The following is a 19344-nucleotide window of genomic DNA, read 5'->3' as shown; positions in this document are numbered from 1 at the left end:
TGCATAGGTTCAGTACACATCACTGCATAGGTTCAGTACACATCACTGCATAGGTTCAGTACACATCACTGCATAGGTTCAGTACACATCACTGCATAGGTTCAGTACACATCACTGCATAGGTTCAGTACACATCACTGCATAGGTTCAGTACACATCACTGCATAGGTTCAGTACACGTCACTGCATAGGTTCAGTACACATCACTGCATAGGTTCAGTACACATCACTGCATAGGTTCAGTACACATCACTGCATAGGTTCAGTACACATCACTGCATAGGTTCAGTACACATCACTGCATAGGTTCAGTACACATTACTGCATAGGTTCAGTACACATTACTGCATAGGTTCAGTACACGTCACTGCATAGGTTCAGTACACATTACTGCATAGGTTCAGTACACATCACTGCATAGGTTCAGTACACATTACTGCATAGGTTCAGTACACGTTACTGCATAGGTTCAGTACACGTCACTGCATAGGTTCAGTACACGTCACTGCATAGGTTCAGTACACGTCACTGCATAGGTTCAGTACACGTCACTGCATAGGTTCAGTACACGTCACTGCATAGGTTCAGTACACATCACTGCATAGGTTCAGTACACATCACTGCATAGGTTCAGTACACATTACTGCATAGGTTCAGTACACATCACTGCATAGGTTCAGTACACATTACTGCATAGGTTCAGTACACATCACTGCATAGGTTCAGTACACATCACTGCATAGGTTCAGTACACATCATTGCATAGGTTCAGTACACATTACTGCATAGGTTCAGTACACATCATTGCATAGGTTCAGTACACATCACTGCATAGGTTCAGTACACATCACTGCATAGGTTCAGTACACATCATTGCATAGGTTCAGTACACATCACTGCATAGGTTCAGTACACATCATTGCATAGGTTCAGTACACATTACTGCATAGGTTCAGTACACATTACTGCATAGGTTCAGTACACATCATTGCATAGGTTCAGTACACATTACTGCATAGGTTCAGTACACATCATTGCATAGGTTCAGTACACATTACTGCATTCTGTATCAGAAAGTAGTCTGGCCCTCTTGAAGTCTCGTAGATCGATGGATTGCACTCTTTTTGTTTGTAAAGCCCCTCTGCATAAACTTCCGCCGTACCTGACTTCATTGTTAACTTATAGACGTATGAGATACCAGACCGGTCTCAGAGATGGCTTACTCTGGAGATCCCTTTGTTCTCCACTGAGTTGAGTAAATGTACCTCTTACTTGTGGAAGGCTGTCTAAAGTTGGATGAATTGGTGCCTCTAGGGCAATTCACAAGGCTGACTGAGGACCTTTTTTACTGACGAATGTGTTTTTCTATGATTTGTGTTTTGGTTTTCGTGTGTTGATGTGAATGTTTATATGTAGGCCTATATTGATGTGTATATTGATGTGTATACAGGGCTCATCTGTGAAAGAGACCTTGGTCTCAGCATGAATAAGCACAAAATATTTGGCTCTAAATTATGCATCATTACTATACTCAGTGTATATTATTGATAGGCATCATATATTGAGCTTGAGCTAGTATCCCATCATGAACTATGGATTTTCATCTTATCATTTAACATTGTATCAATACTAGTGTTTGACTAACACATACATCTACAGTATGCATTATATACACTGAGTATACAAAACATTAAGAACACCTGCTCTTTCCATGACATACTGTACGCTATTCAGGTGAAAGATCCCTTATTGATATCACATGTTAAATCCACTTCAATCAGTGTAGATGAAAGGGAGGATACAGGTTAAAGAAGGATTTTTGAGCCTTGGCATGGATTGTGTATGTTTGCCATTCAGAGGGTGTATGGGCAAGACTAAATATTTTTGAATGGGGTATGGTAGTAGGTGCCAGGTGCAACGGTTTGTGTCAAGAACTGCAATGATGCTGGGTTTTTCAAGCTCAACGGTTTCCTGTGTGTATCAAGAATGGTCCACCACCCAAAGGACATCCAGTCAACTTGACACAACTGTGGGAAGCATTGGAGTCGGTTTGGGCCAGTATCCCTGTGGAACGCTTTCGACGCCTTGTAGAGTCCATGCCCCGATGAATTCAGGCTTTTCTGCAACTCAATATTAGGAAGGTGTTCCTAATGTTTGGTATACTCTCATTATAATTTGTATGGCTATATACACTGAGTGTACAAAACATTAGGAACACCTTCCTAGTATTGAGTTGCAGCCCCTAGTTACAGTTTAACTTAAATTGGCTTAAATCTATGTCAAGACTAAGTAAGTACTGAATCAACAGTGTGATGTCGGAGGGGAGAAAAGGGATCCTGTGGAAGTGTCAGTTTAAGTCTCAGGCGAAGGTGAGATTGATTGCCATGTCATTTCTCCCTCCTACAGCTTGATGGATAGTAAAAACTGCCCTTCCAAGCAAAAAGGCAGTAACTGCTCATAGCGTGGAACTGAGGAAAATTGGCTTCAAATGTTATATAATTGTCTAGCCAAATTAATTATACGGAGAACATTGGCGATTAAATGATCTGTTGTCTTACTATGAGTAATTTTTTTAAATTTATGTTAAACCTGACTTCTGACACGACCTTTGACCCTTCAATGGCAGTTACTGCCTTCTTCCTTGGCATGATATATTATAAATTGCAGGGTGATAGCAAAGCAAAGAGCAATATCTGCCATTTTCATTTGTTAGTTTACTATAATTGTCATTTATGCTATTAATAAAAGAGCAGTGTAATAATTGACAGTGAAACAGAGTTGAAACTGCATCCTTTGTGTGTCTTCCTCTAAGATACCAGTTGAATTTACATGGAGATGAAGGTTCTGCATCAGTCACATTACATGCTGTGTTTTACGTGTAGCCCATGTCTTGTTATAAGAATAAATGTGAAAAGCAGCACTGTAATTTGTTTGAATTACATTAAATGATTTCCTATTGGAACATGATAGAAGTATGACGTAGGGTCATACTAATTATACAAAATTACCATGAAATTATTTTTTATATAACATTTTTATTAAATGACACTTAGACAATTTTGAATAAATAACAACTTTAAGTATTTTAGACATTTACATTTTCGTATTCATAAGAGGACATAAATGACATTTAGCTACAATTGATAAAATGCTGAATAATTACATTTCATTTTTAAGTAACATTTTTCATTTTATTTTTAAGAAAAACTTCAGTGCTCTTCCATATCACTCCTCACATTCACACTGAATTAAAAATAGCCAATAAACAGGGACTTGCATCCTAATGATTCTATTCTGTCATAGATGATAATTAATACTGACATTTTGTGGTGTGCAAACATATGATCATAATCCTTTTTAGTTATATAATATAGGATATAATCAATGTTGATTTTATCTTGTGCAAACATTGTCATGATAATTTTCACTGTCATAAGGCAGTTCATGTATTCATTTCATACCTGCTCCCAAGAAGGCTCTTAAATTTGCATCTTTATTTTCAAATCTAATATTAAGATAATAAAAATAGCACTCTTAATAGCCCTAATGCTTATTTAGATTGCATGGACGGACATTGACTGGAAGAAAACCTAGTATTGATGTGGTTGTACAGTCCTAATGCACCCTCACATGGCAATTTTGATTCGCACAGATACTATAATCATCTAGGCAACAGGAATTGGTGAAAGTCATTTAGGAAAAAACAATTTTTTCCCACATTCATGTAATGATAAATCATTATAAGGCTAATAGATTGGAGTTAGTATCAATTGCTGATCATCTCTTATGGGAGCAGGCAGCATTGTTAGTCTATGCTCATTAGCTAGCGTAGCTTGTTCTTACCAGTGTCTGGGTTTCGGTATTTCAGAGCAACTTCAACCATAATTTCCCCCGGGAATTCTGTGCCATGATGTTGTGTCCCTAGATTAGCAATGTGTCTGTAGCGGTCAGTCAGTGTCATTCACGTTCGATTGTATCACTATCAGAATATGATATGATACCAAGGTAAAAGGCAGTAACTGCAGCCAAGGGCAGGTTGAAACCAAGCTAAAAGGCAGTAAGTTCAGTTACTGCCATATACCTTGGTTTCACAGTAACGTTTTGTAGTTACTGTTAATTATGATCCCCATTTTCTCCAAAACACAATAGAGGCAGGATATTTGTCCAAATGATTAAGCATGTAGGAAAAATGACTAACTCATTTTCAACCAAATTAGTAGTTACTGCCTTTTTGATTGGTATGGGGGCTGCCCTGCTGGGATGCTTATCGGCCAACTTAAAACAGAAGCCCTATAATTGAGTGGCCAAACTAGCCAATGTCTGAGAGACAGACTGTCAGGGAAAAAGAGATTGGTTCCAGAGTCAGAGCCTGCTTCCTAATGAATTGCCCTCCAATACGTTGTCAGGTAATACTATGCTGCCAAGGGAATGAAATGGACTTGGACGGTTATTTGATAATTTTTCTGTGCGAGCACTTACCCACTATTAAAATTCCCATTAGTGCTTTATGTCCGCTGTTGGTGCCATTTGGAGCAGGTGCATTGAGTGGCTAGCTACTTGGAACTATCAATTAAACGTGATCTCTTGCCCTTCTCCTTGGTTGGGAGATTGGAGAATGGAGTGTGTGTATGTGGAGGGGGGGGGGGTGGGGGGGGGCTGCACGGGTCAGCTGCTTGTTCACCCGCCTGCAATTGCTAATAATCCATCCGCAACTGCCCAACTATATGTGATAAAGTGAAAATCTGTGGCCCGCACCCGACCCTAATCTACAAATATATTAAATACACTACAGGCCACGGTCAGAGATGGCAGATAGATTTTTGGACAGGGGTTGCAGGATTTTTTGGGGGCCTAATTTAGAGATGTTTCTGCTTATAATTTCTGACATTTTAGTAGACTATTTGTTAGTCAAGTTGTCTATAATTACATATAAACTCAGCAAAAAAGGAAACGTCCCCTTTTCAGGACCCTGTCTTTCAAAGATAATTCGTAAAAATCCAAATAACTTCACAGATCTTCATTGTAAAGGGTTTAAACACTGTTTCCCATGCTTGTTCAATGAACCATAAACAAATAATGAACATGCGCCTGTGGAACGGTCGTTAAGACACTAACAGTTTACAGACGGTAGGCAATTAAGGTCACAGTTATGAAAACTTAGGACACTAAAGAGGCCTTTCTACTGACTCTGAAAAACACCAAAAGAAAGATGCCCAGGGTCCCTGCTTATCTGCGTGAACGTGCCGTAGGCATGCTGCAAGGAGGCAAGAGGACTGCAGATGTGGCCAGGGCAATAAATTGCAATGTCCGTACTGTGAGACGCCTAAGACAGCGCTACTGGGAAACAGGACAGACAGCTGATCGTCCTCGCAGTTGCAGACCACGTGTAACAACACCTGTACTGGATTGGTACATTCGAACATCACACCTGCGGGACAGGTACAGGATGGCAACAACAACTGCCCGAGTTACACCAGGAACGCACAATCCCTCCATCAGTGCTCAGACTGTCCGCAATAAGCTGAGAGGCTGGACGGAGGGCTCGTAGGCCTGTCGTAAGGCAGGTCCTCACCAGACATCATCGGCAACAACGTTGCCTATGGGCACAAACCCACCGTCGCTGGACCAGACAGGACTGGCAAAAAGTGCTCTTCACTGACGAGTCACGGTTTTGTCTCACCAGGGGTGATGGTCGGATTCACGTTTATCGTTGAAGGAATGAGCGTTACACCGAGGCCTGTACTCTGGAGCGGGATTGATTTGGAGGTGGAGGGTCCATCATGGTCTGGAGCGGTGTGTCACAGCATCATCGGACTGAGCTTGTTGTCATTGTAGGCAATCTCAACGCTGTGCGTTACAGGGAAGACATCCTCCTCCCTCATGTGGTACCCTTCATGCAGGCTCATCCTGACATGACCGTTCTCTGTCCGGGAACTTGCAGGTGCCTTGGTGGAAGAGTGGGGTAACATCTCACAGCAAGTAATGACAGATCTTGTGCAGTCCATGAGGAGGAGGTGCACTGCAGTACTTAATGCAGCTGGTGGCCACACCAGATACTGACTGTTACTTTTGACCCCCCCTCCCTTTGTTCAGGGACACATTATTCAATTTCTGTTAGTCACATGTCTGTGGAACTTGTTCAGTTTATGTCTCAGTTGTTGAATCTTGTTATGTACATACAAATATTTACACATGTTAAGTTTGCTGAAAATTAACGCCGTTGACAGTGAGAGGACGTTTATGTTTTTGCTGAGTTGATGTAGCTTCTTTTCTGTCGTTGCTTGTTGCCCTAGAAGACTAAATAAAGCCTTGCTCACCAGAATAATGAATTGAATGCTCGGGAGGAAAGGTGTTTAGGGGCCTGGGAAATCTCTAAAAAAGGGAATGACTTTCTATGCAAAATGTCCAAATGACATCAGTATGAACGGTTGTGAAGAAATAGAAAGCTGTGAAAAAGACCCAACCTGTTTCTGGTAATATTTCTGTTCAGCTTAGATGCATATTTTGTGTGGTTGAAATACTATCAGCTTTTATGAGGCTGATAAAGATAGCACCTTTACAGACGGTTCCTAACTGCGCCATCTCATTCTCTCAAGATGCTCAAAGAAAGAAATCATCTTTCTCCACTCTTGTTCCCGAGGCAAAATGTACATTTGGTGTATCATTTCACTGAAAGAAATGCAGGAGTTAATATTAAGGTTATATGGGAGGTTATATACCTTCAGTCAGTGTCCAGATTTCAGTTTCCACTTAACCCATCTGAACAGTAGGCTCTCTTGACATTGCATAGGCCTATTTGAAGTCCCCATCTTGTGACTGTAACATTTGTACAGTGGCAACATTCACTGCATCATCCTCTTTTACCCATTCGCTAAATCGTTCCTAAACATGATTTTTCTGGCCCTCCATTTTCTTTATTTTCAACTCTCCATTTCACAGCTTTTCTCTTTTCTCTCATTGTCCTTTTTCTTCTTCTTCCTCCTCACTCTGCCTCTACCTCCTCCTCCCTCTGCCTCGTCCTTCCTCCTCCTGCCTCTTCCTCCCTCTGCCTCTTCCTCCTCCTCCCTCTGCATTACCAAAAGGATGCTCCTAAGGTGGGAGACAGATGGTGATTGGCGTGTAGGCTAATTGGCAGGCGTACAGTTAGGCCCTAAAGCTTAGGCTTACGCACTAATGCCGGTTAGCATAAAATAATGAAAGAAAAACCTAAATTTTACCTATAGATATAAATTGCACAAGAATGCTACATTTATGGATTTTTCAAGGTATTGTTTTCTCTTTATTAAACCCACCTGCCACTCATCCACACAATATTTAATGACCCTAAACCCTCCCGCCCTGCAGATATAACCGCGGGGACTTCGGTTATGAGTCAACCTGCACTTCACTAACAGCTGCTATTTGCTCAGTCAGGAAGCATAGGTGTGTGCGTGCAAGGTTCTCTCCAGGATTTTGTAACAAGGTGGTGCTGACGAGTTAGTGGAGGGGTGGCCCGGAGGGCGGCTCTGCCCCCACAATGAGTTAGAGATTTGTGCATATTTTTATGCCTTTAGCTGCCACTTCCTGCAATCTAAAACCTTAAATGACAACAAATTAAGTGATTAAGTGCGAATTTAATAAAAAAGATATATATTTTTACATTATTTTTTCTAGAATTATCATAGCAATTTCATTTTTCAATGGTCACCAGAACAGGGACCATAGGTATGAGGGCCATCGAAGAGCAACTAAAGTAAATCACTGTATGTTCACTGTGTGTGTGTGTGTGTGTGTGTGTGTGTGTGTGTGTGTGTGTGTGTGTGTGTGTGTGTGTGTGTGTGTGTGTGTGTGTGTGTGTGTGTGTGTGTGTGTGTAAAAAATGGTGCAGCCAAGTCCATAATGTGGCACAGTGCCCGTCTTTTTTTGGGGAGAACACTGTGTGTATGATATGCTAAAGTTTCTGGTGTTTCACTGTATTTAGCCTGTGTCCCACATACACTGCTTCTTTCACAGGCTCAAATGATACCACTGAAAACTTCCTAGCATGACAATAATGTTTTTTTTAATATCCTGATTCTGATGATTCACTGGATTTAAGGCCTTAACCTTGGCTGCCATTGGGGTGCAGGTGAGACCCAAGAGCTGTAGTTAGCTTCAGGTTTTACAATCAGATTTAGGGCCACTGGTCCGGGTATTAGAGAGAACTTGGCTTGCTGGTCGGTCTCACTAATGCTGTGAGTCTGTGTAGGGCATGTGTCTTTTTTCCAGTTCTAAATTCAGAACCTTATTGTCCCCTCTGCTGGACTCAGTGACTCCGCAGGGGCGCCACGAGACCACTCCGCCATTCAGACAAGGGCACGTCCAAGGTGCATTACTAATGCATGTTGTTTAAGTTGCTCGGAAGATACAAGCTACATTCATACTGTTCAACTACAGGCAAGGTTGCGACTCTATTGCTCATCATATATGGCCTACAGTACTGTATATATAGTAGTAAGGGTTATTTAATCTTGTACACATTTGCAGCTAAAAGCTGAATTGCAGTATACAGACAAAATGGGTGGAAAATGAAGTCTTTAGTCGGGCTCAGAGACTGATTCTGCTGGCAACACGGATCTGGATGATGTTTGATGGCGTCATTCAGTTGTTTCAGAGGTTAGTTTGGGTACAGCCTGAGTCGTGTCCACTTGCATGTCGTAATAGGCCTTACTTTAGCAGTATTGTCCATGCCCTTAAACAAGGAGTTGTTTGTGACTTGTTTGATGTCAACTAGGGTTGGACGATATTACGATAGCACTGTCAATCGGCGATGATTGACAGCCATCGTTGATAGTGACGGCATCGTGATGTGACAGATGATGGTTTAGCCTACTTGAACTTCACTGGCGCCCCGCAGTAAAGAACGGAGTCTCGCAGTACACAGCAGGGCAGTACACAGCAGGGCAGCACACAGCAGGGCAGCAGGGCAGCAGGACAGCAGGGCAGCAGGACAGCAGGACAGTGCACAGCAGGGCAGCACGCAGCAGAGCAGCACAGAAGTGACTTTCCGAGGAAATGTATGTGCCTATTCCTATTTGATATAGCCTATTTCAACAAATATGTGATACTGAATGCAGTAGAGGAATATAGGCCAGACAGAGTGGAGATTGTCACGGATGTCTTATGAATGAGACCAAGGCGCAGCGTGCGTATCGTTCCACATCTTTATTTATATGTGAAACTATGCAATACATACAATAAACTATAAAAAAAAAAAAAATGTGACGAAGAGGTACAACATGCACTAACTCAAAATAATCTCCCACAAACACTAGTGGGAAAAACAACAACTAAAATATGATCCCCAATTAGAGACAACGATGACCAGCTGCCTCTAATTGGGAATCATATGAAAAACCCAACCTAGAAAAAAGAACCTAGAACACAACATAGAAAATGTAAACTAGACAAAAAACCCAACATAGAAAAAAGAACATAGAACACAACATAGAAAATGTAAACTAGACAAAAACCCAACATAGAAAAAATAAACTAGAACCAAACATAGAAATAAATAAACTAGACAAACATATTTCTATGTTGCGATTGTTTGGGGTTGATCTCTAATTGGAGTCAGCTGATCCTCATTGCCTCTGATTAGAGATCATATTTAAGTATGGGTTTTTCTCATTGTTTGTTGGTTATTATCTTTTGAGTGGTGTGTTGTCCTCTGTGCGTCACGGTTTGTTGTTTTTGTATATTCAAGTATTTAAGTGCATTGCATTCAGTTTCACGTTTAATAAATATGTGGAACTACGAACACGCTGCATTTTGGTCAAAACCTTCAAACAGACGTGACAGAATAACCCACCATAAAAGGACCAAGCAGCGTGGAATGGAGCAGCAGGAGAAATGGACATGGGAGGACATACTGGAGGGAAAAGGAACCTGGACGTGGGAGGAAATCCAGGCCGGAATGGATCGCCTCCCATGGGAACAGGTGGAAGCAGCGAGGGAAGTACAGCGACGAGATCAACAGGCAAGGCAACGAAGGAAGCACGAGAGGCATTCCCCAAAATGTTTTGGGGGAGGGGGGGCACATGGGAAGTTTGGCAGAGTCAGGGTGGAGACCTGAGCCAACTCCCCGTGCTTACTGTGGGGAGCAAGTGACGGGGCAGGCACCGTGTTGTGCGGTGATGCGCACTGTGTCGTCAGGGCGCATTCACAGGCCGGTGCCATCTGTGCCCTCACCCTGCAGTTGTCGAGCTGAGTTGAGCATCCAGCCAGGGCGGGTTGTGCAAGCCATAAGCTCCAGACCTCCAGTGCGCATCCGCGGCCCAGTTCGTCCTGTGCCTGCTCCTCGCACTCTCCCTCCAGTGCGTCTCCCCAGTCCGGTGAGACCGATTCCTGCTCCTCGCACTCTCCCTCCAGTGCGTCTCCATAGCCCAGTATGTCCTGTGCCTGCTCCCCGCACTCGCCCTGAGGTGCGTGTTACTAGTCTGGCGCCTCCTATGCCAGCTCCACGCATCAGGCCTCCAGGGCGCCTGCCCAGTCCGGGGTGTCCTGTTCCTGCTCCCCGCACTCGACCTGAGGTGCGTGTTACCAGTCTGGCGCCACCTATGCCAGTCCCACGCATCGGACCTCCAGTGCGCATCCCTAGTCCAGAGCCTTCAGCGGCGGTCTGCAGCCCAGAGCCTTCAGCGGCGGTCTGCAGCCCAGAGTCTTCAGCGGGGATTGGCGGTTCGACACCTCCGGCGATGATCCATGGTCTTTTTCCTCCGGACATACAGAAGTGGGGGGATCAGTGGGCGGTGGGGATACTACACCCGGAACCAGAGCCGCCGCCATAGACATTAGTCACCCACCCTACCCTCCCTTTGTGTTTTGTGGTTGTTTTTTTTGTTTACATTCGGAGTCTGCACCTTTGGGGGGGGGGGGGGTTACTGTCACGTCCTGACCCTAGTAAGATGTCATTTTCTAGAGTAGGGCAGGGGGTGTTTTGGGTTGTTCTATGTTTTCTATTTCTATGTTTAAGTTCTAGTTTTCTATTTCTATGTTGGGATTGTTTGGGGTTGATCTCTAATTGGAGGCAGCTGATCCTCATTGCCTCTGATTAGAGATCATATTTAAGTAGGGTTTTTTCTCGTTGTTTGCGGGTTATTATCTTTTGAGTAGTGTGTTGTCCTCTCTGCGTCATGGTTTGTTGTTTTTGTATATTCAAGTATTTATGTGTATTGCATTCAGTTTCACGTTTAATAAATATGTGGAACTACGAACACGCTGCATTTTGGTCAAAACCTTCAAACAGATGTGACAATCATGATTCGTCCAGTTGCATTCGATTTCGCGCTATAGCCCAACTGTCATTTTAGCTGAGTTTGTTTGGGTAGGCTAATAGATGGCGATAGCATCGTATATAACAATGTTTTATGGTTACATGATCATGATAGGATAAAGGTTGACATTGCACAATCCTAATGTCAACTGATCAAGCCGGTCAGGAGGCCATTCTCCATCTAGTTTGAATGGGTTTGTTTGTTTAGACATCTGTTCTGACATAAGAGCCCGCTCTCTGTTTATCTCTTCATCTACCGATCTGAATCAATTTTCCACCTCGTATTCCCTCACCAAATAGTTGTTTTTAACGTGACAGTGTTATGTCTTTCTCTGAACGCTACCTCTTTATTGGGGTCGGTCGACGACTCCACTTCCTCCCTGAGATAAGGTCAGTTGGCGTGTGCTCCCACCTCAAGGCGATGACAGCTGGCTTTTCAAAAAAGATCCGTGAATCCTCCGGTAGCTGAGGGCATGTTCATTCTTTGAGAGGTCGTTGTTGGTTCAGCCTTTTCCAAGTAAAACCAAAGCACTAATTTCCTCATTCCCTTACATAATCCTTCCATTTGTTTCTTTCATTCAGTTGGGTACTCTAGAGGAACAGAAGAACATTTCATACTTTGTGTGGGGGAATCATTCTCTCCCTGTTTCACCCCATTAGGGTGAAAGATGGGGCTCACAGGAAACTGGAGTGGATGAGAGACAATTCAACTGTGTGGGCTGACATTAAAAGTTACAGTAACCCTTTATTATACAAAGTCCTATTCCAGCTAGCATTCAACTCAATAGGTATCTTCTGTACTGTACCGTAACATTTTACCATGTGAAGAGTGGACTGTTAAATAAAGTGTAACTTGTGTTATTGTGTGAATTGTGATTGGTCGCTGAGTGTGAATGGATCTCTTGTTTTCTGCAGGAGTTAGAGAGGGTGACGTCCTTACAAACCAACCTACAGCTGGCTGCAGTAATCTGCACCAACGCTAGGAGGTAAGCATTCTGATGTCACCCACCCTCCCTCTTAAAGCTGTTGTTCTTCCACAATGGATTATTGAGTTGAAAATTCCTGTTAGCATGTATTAAATGACAGTCAGTTTCATTCCCACTGTTTGCATGTACAGTATGAAATCAGTGCACGCTAACTTGACTTTGATATTGAGTCAGTCAGTGTTGTGATTCATGTTGAGATTACTCTTAACAGAACTGTGCCAGCATTGTAAATGTCTGTCACTTCCTGGTTCCAGGCAGCTGAGTGTTTCCAAGGAGGACTTCACTGAGGCCAGCCTGGGGCTCCTAGCCAATCAGAGGAGGAGACGGCTGCTGAAGTCACTGAGGACCATCAAAACCCTGGTAACTATCCAAGTCACCATGTTGCTTTAAATCCTCATACAGACACATAGATATCAACAGGATATTGACATGCAACATACAATTTAGTTGTGGAGTGTTGCACATATTTTGTAATTGAGTTTCAATGTTTGTTTTGGGTCTTGATAGTGATGGTCATGCTTAACTGTTCTCCTTGTTGTTTTACAGCAAAGGACTGATGTTAGACTCAGTGAGATGCTGGAGGTAAGGGTCATACCACTAGAATGCATGTACAAGGGTTCTCTAAAGGTCAAACAACAGGAGGCTGAGTTCAGATGGAGCTCCTGGAGGAAATTCAGATCGTCATGAATCCCTGGATCCCATTTGTCATGGCCGACCATCCTGGACTCATGCCTGCTCCTGTCATAGGGAGATTTGAGTAGATACTGTAGATTGTAAGGTCAGACATCGATTTTCAAAGGATTCATATTCAGTTATAGCCCATGTTTAAAGTAATGGGTTTAGATCAGTTTATATTCAACCTGGGGCCGTACTGCAGGGGGTCTGCAAAAAATACAAAATAAAATATATATTTTTTATAAATATATAAATATATATATATACATCTTTATATTTTGTGTGTGTATATACAGTTGAAGTCGGAAGTTTACATACACTTAGGTTGGAGTCATTAAAAGTCGTTTTTTAACCACTCCACAAACTTCTTGTTAACAAACTATAGTTTTGGAGGGTCGGTTAGGACATCTACTTTGTGCATGACACAAGTAACGTTTCCAACAATTGTTTACAGACAGATTATTTCACTTATAATTTACTGTATCACAATTCCAGTGGGTCAGAAGTTTACATACACTAAGTTGACTGTCCCTTTAAACAGCTTGGAAAATTCCCGAAAATTATGTCATGGCTTTAGAAGCTTCTGATAGGCTAATTGACAGCATTTGAGTCAATTGGAGGTGTACCTGTGGATGTATTTCAAGGCCTACCTTCAAACGCAGTGCCTCTTTGCTTGACATCATGGGGAAATCAGCCAAGACCTCATAAAAAAATTGTAGACCTCCACAAGTCTGGTTCAACTGCACATGGGGACAAAGATCGTACTTTTTGGAGAAATGTCCTCTGGTCTGATGAAACAAAAATCGAACTGTTTGGCCATAATGACCTTCGTTATGTTTGGAGGAAAAAGGGGGAGGCTTGCAAGCCGAACACCATCCCAACTGTGAAGCACAGGGGTGGCAACATCATGTTGTGGGGGTGCTTTTCTGCAGGAGGGACTGGTGCACTTCACAAAATAGATGGCATCATGAGGCAGGAAAATGATGTGGATATATTGAAGCAACATCTCAAGACATCAGTCAGGAAGTTAAAGCTTGGTCGCAAATCGGTCTTCCAAATGGACAATGACCCCAAGCATACTTCCAAAGTTGTGGCAAAATGGCTTATTGTGGGAAGCTTGTGGAAGGCTACCCGAAACGTTTGACCCAAGTTAAACAATTCAAAGGCAATGCTTCCAAATACTAATTGAGTGCATGTAAACTTCTGACCCACTGGGAACTTGATGAAAGAAAAGCTGAAATAAATCATTCTCTCCTATTATTCTGACATTTCACATTCTTAAAATAAAGTGGTGATCCTAACTGACCTGAGACGGGGAATTTCTACAAGGATTAAATGTCAGGAATTGTGAAAAACTGAGTTTAAATGTGTTTGGATAAGGTGTATGTAAATTTCTGACTTCAACTGTGTGTGTGTATATATTTATTTTATATATTTATTTTATTTATATTTATTTTATATATATTACTATTTTCAATTTAACCTTTATTTAGCTAGGGAAGTCCACTTAAGAACAAATTCTTATTTACAATGATGGCCTACACCGTTCAAACCCGGATAACGCTGTGCCAATTGTGCACTGCCCTATGGTACTCCCAATCATGGCCGGTTGTGTGTAACGCCCTGGCCATAGAGAGGGTTTTTTGTTCTCTATTGTTGGTTAAGCCAGGGTGTGACATGGGTGTGCGTTCTAGGTTTCTTTTTCTATGTTGGTGGTTTTCTTTGTTTCGGCCGTGTATGGCTCTCAATCAGGAACAGGTGTAGGTCGTTGTTGCTGATTGAGAGTCATACATAGGCAGCCTGTTTTTCCTTTGGGGTTTGTGGGTGAATGTTTTCTGTTTAGTGTTTACACCTGACAGTACTGTTTGGCTGTCGGTTTCTTGTTTTTTGTCTAACGTGTTCTTTCTTGAATAAATTCATTTAAGATGAACACATCCTCCGCTGCACCTTGGTCTCATTCTGACGACGGCCGTTACATTGTGATACAGCCTGGATTCGAATCAGGTTGTTTATAGTGATGCCTCTAGCACTGAAAATGCCAAGAGTGTGCAAAGCTGTCATCAAGGCAATGGGTGGCTACTTTGAAGAATCTGAAATATAAATTATATTTAGATTTTATTAACACTTTTTTGATTACTACATGGATCCATATGTGTTATTTCATAGCTTTGATGTCTTCACTATTATTCTCCAATTTAGAAAATAATAAAAACAAAGGAAAACCCTGGAATGAGTAGGTGTGTCCAAACTTTTCACTGCACATTATACCCTATGATGACAAAGCGAAAACAGGTTTTTAGATTTTTTTTTTGCAAATGTATTAAAAATAAAAAACATATTATTTACAACTTTGGAAGTATGCTTTGGGTCATTGTCCATTTAGAAGACCCATTTGCGACCAAGCTTTAACTTCCTGACTGATGTCTTGATGTTGCTTCAATATATCCACATACTTTTCCTCCCTCATGATGCCATCTATTTTGTGAAGTGCACCAGTCCCTCCTGCATCAGCAAAGCACCCCCACAACATGATGCTGCCACCCACGTGCTTCACAGTTGGGATGGTGTTCTTCGGCTTGCAAGCCTTCCCCTTTTTCCTCCAAACATAACGATGGTCATTATGGTCAAACAGTTCTATTTTTTGTTTCATCAGACCAGAGGACATTTCTCCAAAAAGTACGATCTTTGTCCCCATGTGTAGTTGCAAACCGTAGTCTGGCTTTTTATGGCGGTTTTGGAGCAGTGGCTTCTTCCTTGCTGAGCTGCATTTCAGGTTATGTCAATATCGGACTCGTTTTACTGTGGATATCGATACTTTTGTACCTGTTTCCTCCAGCATCTTCACAAGGTCCTTTGCTGTTGTTCTGGGATTGATTTGCACTTTTCGCACCAAAGTACGTTCATCTCTAGGAAACAGAACGCGTCTCCTTCCTGAGCGTTATGACAGCTGCGTGGTCCTATGGTGTTTATACTTGCATACTATTGTTTGTACAGATGAACGTGGTACCTTCAGGTGTTTGGAAATTGCTCCCAAGGATGAATCAGACTTGTGGAGGTCTACAATTTTGGCTGATTTCTTTAGATTTTCCAATGATGTCAAGCAAAGAGGCACTGAGTTTGAAGGTAAGCCTTGAAATTTGTCCACAGGTAGACCTCCAATTGACTCAAATTGTGTCAATTAGCCTATCAGAAGCTTCTAAAGCCATTACATCATTTTCTGGAATTTTCCAAGCTGTTTAAAGGCACAGTCACCTTAGTGTATGTAAACTTCTGACCCACTGGAATTGTGATACATTTATCTGGTACTCCCTGTATATAGCTCCACATTGATCTGGTGCTGGTACTCCCTGTATATAGCTCCACATTGAGCTGTTACTTCCTGTGTATATCTCCTTTCTTTTGTATAATTTTTTTAATCTTATTTTTAAACTCTGCATCGTTGGAAAAGGCTCGTAAGCAAGCAAGTCTACAGCAGTTGTATTCGTTGCATGTGACTAGGCTGTTGCGGTAACCGTATTACCGCAACACCGGCGGTTACGAGTCATGAAGTCAGTCAAATTCCACCTGACAGGTTTAGTCGCGGTAATTAGGCTTCTCTAAGCTCTGATCCTGCTGCTTGTCATTAGTAGCCTACCAAACTCCCTGGTACACAGCACTCGATTGTCCCTCTAATCAGTCTGACATAAATGTAATTAAAAATCTAATAAAACAGTTCATGAGAGCCAATGATCTCATGTTGCGGAACATTTCTATAGGCTATGCAATTGCGTGAGAAAACAGAGTGATGGCTTCTGCTAAAAAGAGGAGGATCCCATCAGCTTTCTATTGGCTAGACCTACTATATTTATTTCTCAACTTTCCTAATATTAAGCACATTGCTTATATTTACAACAGGCGTATAGTCTACCTGCCTGGCATGAAAAGGAACCACGGGGAAAGTGTCCTCCGTTCGCAATTTAAGTGCATAGAGGACATGTATTTTTCCCCACTGCCCCTGTTTTGATACAAGTGCATGATAATGGTCCTTTCTAAATCAAAACAAATTTCACACATATTATTTGGTATATGTAAAGATTAAATCAAGAATAGTCTGATGGGTGACAATATTAGCCTATCACTTGTGAATGATGCCCAGCATAAGAAACAATGCCTACACCTCATGTAACCTAGCCCATAGGCCTATATGTTTTGATAAGATTTGTATCACAACTAAAGTGGCCAAATAACTTCTTAAAATTAAACACATTAGAAGGGTTGTAGAGTCTAACTGGCATATATAAGCAGCGCATGAGTATCAAGTTTGGGGACATTTTTTGTTTCGGAGTGGGTGGTAGGGACAAATCATTCACTAAACCTCAACTAAATCTTGTAATAAATAATTTGGAAATTTAGCAAGTTGAGGTGACTAAACTGCTTAGAGTAACCCTGGATTGTAAACTGTCAAGGTCAAAACATATTGATACAATAGTAATTAAGATGGGGAGAAGTCTTTCCATAATAAAGCGCTGCTCTACCTTAACAACACTATCAACAAGGCAGGTCCTACAGGCCCTGGTTTTGTCGCACCTGGACTACTGTTCAGTCATGTGATCAGGTGCCACAAAATTGCAATTGGCTCAGAACATGCCAGCACGGCTGGCCCTTGGATGTACACAGAGAGCTAATATGACTAATGTGCATGTCAATCTCTCCTGCCTCAAAGTGGAGGAGAGATTGACTTCATCACTAGTTGTATTTATGAGAGGTATTGACATGTTGAATGCACCGAGCTGTCTATTTGAACTACTGGGGCACAGCTCGGACACCCATGGATACCCCAGAAGACATGCCACAAGAGGTCTCTTCATGGTCTCCAAGTCAAGAACAGACTATGGGAGGCGCACAGTACTACATAGACCCATGACTACATGGAACTCTATTCCACATCAAGTAACTGATGCAAGCAGTAGAATCAGATTTAAAAAGCAGGTAAAAATACACCTTATGGAACAGCGGGGACTGTGAAGCAACACAAACATAAGCACAGACACATGCATACACACACACGATAACATAGTTTCGGGCTCCCGAGTGGCGCAGTGGTCTAAGGCACTGCATCTCAGTGCTAGAGGTGTCACAACAGTAGATATGTGGTAGTGGTGATTTCCCTCATTAAAATGCAAATCAATTTATAACATTTTTGACGTGCGTTTTTCTGGATTTTTTTGTTGTTATTCTGTCTCTCATTGTTCAAATAAACCTACCATTAAAATTATAGACTGATCATTTCTTTGTCAGTGGGCAAACGTACAAAATCAGCAGGGGATCAAATACTTTTTTCCCTCACTGTAAAGGGGAAATAAAATAAAATAAATAAAAATTCCAACACTACAACACAAGGTATGCTAAGAAACCCTAGCCTTATTTCTTCTGATGTCAGTACAGTAATGGATTTGACACTCAAAGGATTGGCCCATTTCACATTTTAGAATCAAACATGCTACTGACTTTGTCAGTTGAAAGACTCAGACAGTGTAGTTAGTTCATGTGGTGTAGTGTAGAGTGAATTTACCCCTAGATGCTGATCTTGTCAGTTGAAAGACTCAGACAGTGTAGGTAGTTCATGTGGTGTAGTGTAGAGTGAATTTACCCCTAGATGCTGATCTTGTCAGTTGAAAGACTCAGACAGTGTAGGTAGTTCATGTGGTGTATTGTAGAGTGAATTTACCCCTAGATGCTGATCTTGTCAGTTTTGCATTTCCTCCACTAATGGTTCTCTTTTTCATATATTTTATTGGAGTTATTTTTGTGTGCGTTAGAACACTTAATGCTTAAGGTTATGATTGGGGGAAGGGAAACTGATCCTAGATCTGTACCTATGGGACATCTTACCTCGGACCTAGTTCATGTACATGAAGTTTCATCTGGTGAGTGAGTTCATTCACTGCTTTGTGTTGAATAATGTAAGAGCAGGCTGAATAGTTTGTGAGGGGCATTGATGCTTTAAAAGGTTGTGGCTGCTACTCAGAAAGTGCTCAGATTAAAGTAGCAAGTTTTTATCAAAATCTATTTTACAGGCCTTTTACCTATGCATAATAAAACACCACCCCTTTTTTCATCACAAACTTTTGTATCCTAAGGAAAGTAAATGGACATTTCCTAATGGGTTTAAACCTTCTCATATGGTGGGTTTCAAAACCATTAGTCTGATAATGTACTACAATGAATGTTTTGTAATGTTCGAGAGAGAGAGTTAGTGAGTCTTGGTTGAATGCCACTGTCCGTGTTCAGACTTGGGGAAAAACCATTATGTCACGTAATGACAAAGTTTCCCCAGGGTCACACTCCTCTGCACCTCTCTCCGCCTCTCACCCCTCTCCAGCGAGCGTTGGCATGCAAGAAAAGGCAGAG

The 19344-nt window shown here is 41.9% G+C and overlaps 1 protein-coding gene across 1 annotated transcript in view; it reads left to right on the top strand.

The window, feature by feature from the left end:
* The window catches only part of LOC106588944 (syndetin), a 101618-nt gene that overhangs the window by 51236 nt on the left and 31038 nt on the right, over positions 1-19344 (top strand). Inside the window, exons 6-8 of the mRNA XM_082970271.1 lie at positions 12209-12279; positions 12534-12639; positions 12826-12861. Of these exons, the coding sequence (XP_082826397.1) occupies positions 12209-12279; positions 12534-12639; positions 12826-12861 (213 nt within the window). The remainder of the gene's footprint in view (positions 1-12208; positions 12280-12533; positions 12640-12825; positions 12862-19344) is intronic.

The sequence above is a fragment of the Salmo salar genome, chromosome 27, assembly GCF_965601325.2.
Source record: "Salmo salar chromosome 27, fSalSal1, whole genome shotgun sequence".
Taxonomy (NCBI): domain Eukaryota; kingdom Metazoa; phylum Chordata; class Actinopteri; order Salmoniformes; family Salmonidae; genus Salmo; species Salmo salar.
The sequence above is the reverse complement of the archived record's forward strand: the minus strand, read 5'-3'. Positions and strand labels throughout refer to the sequence as shown.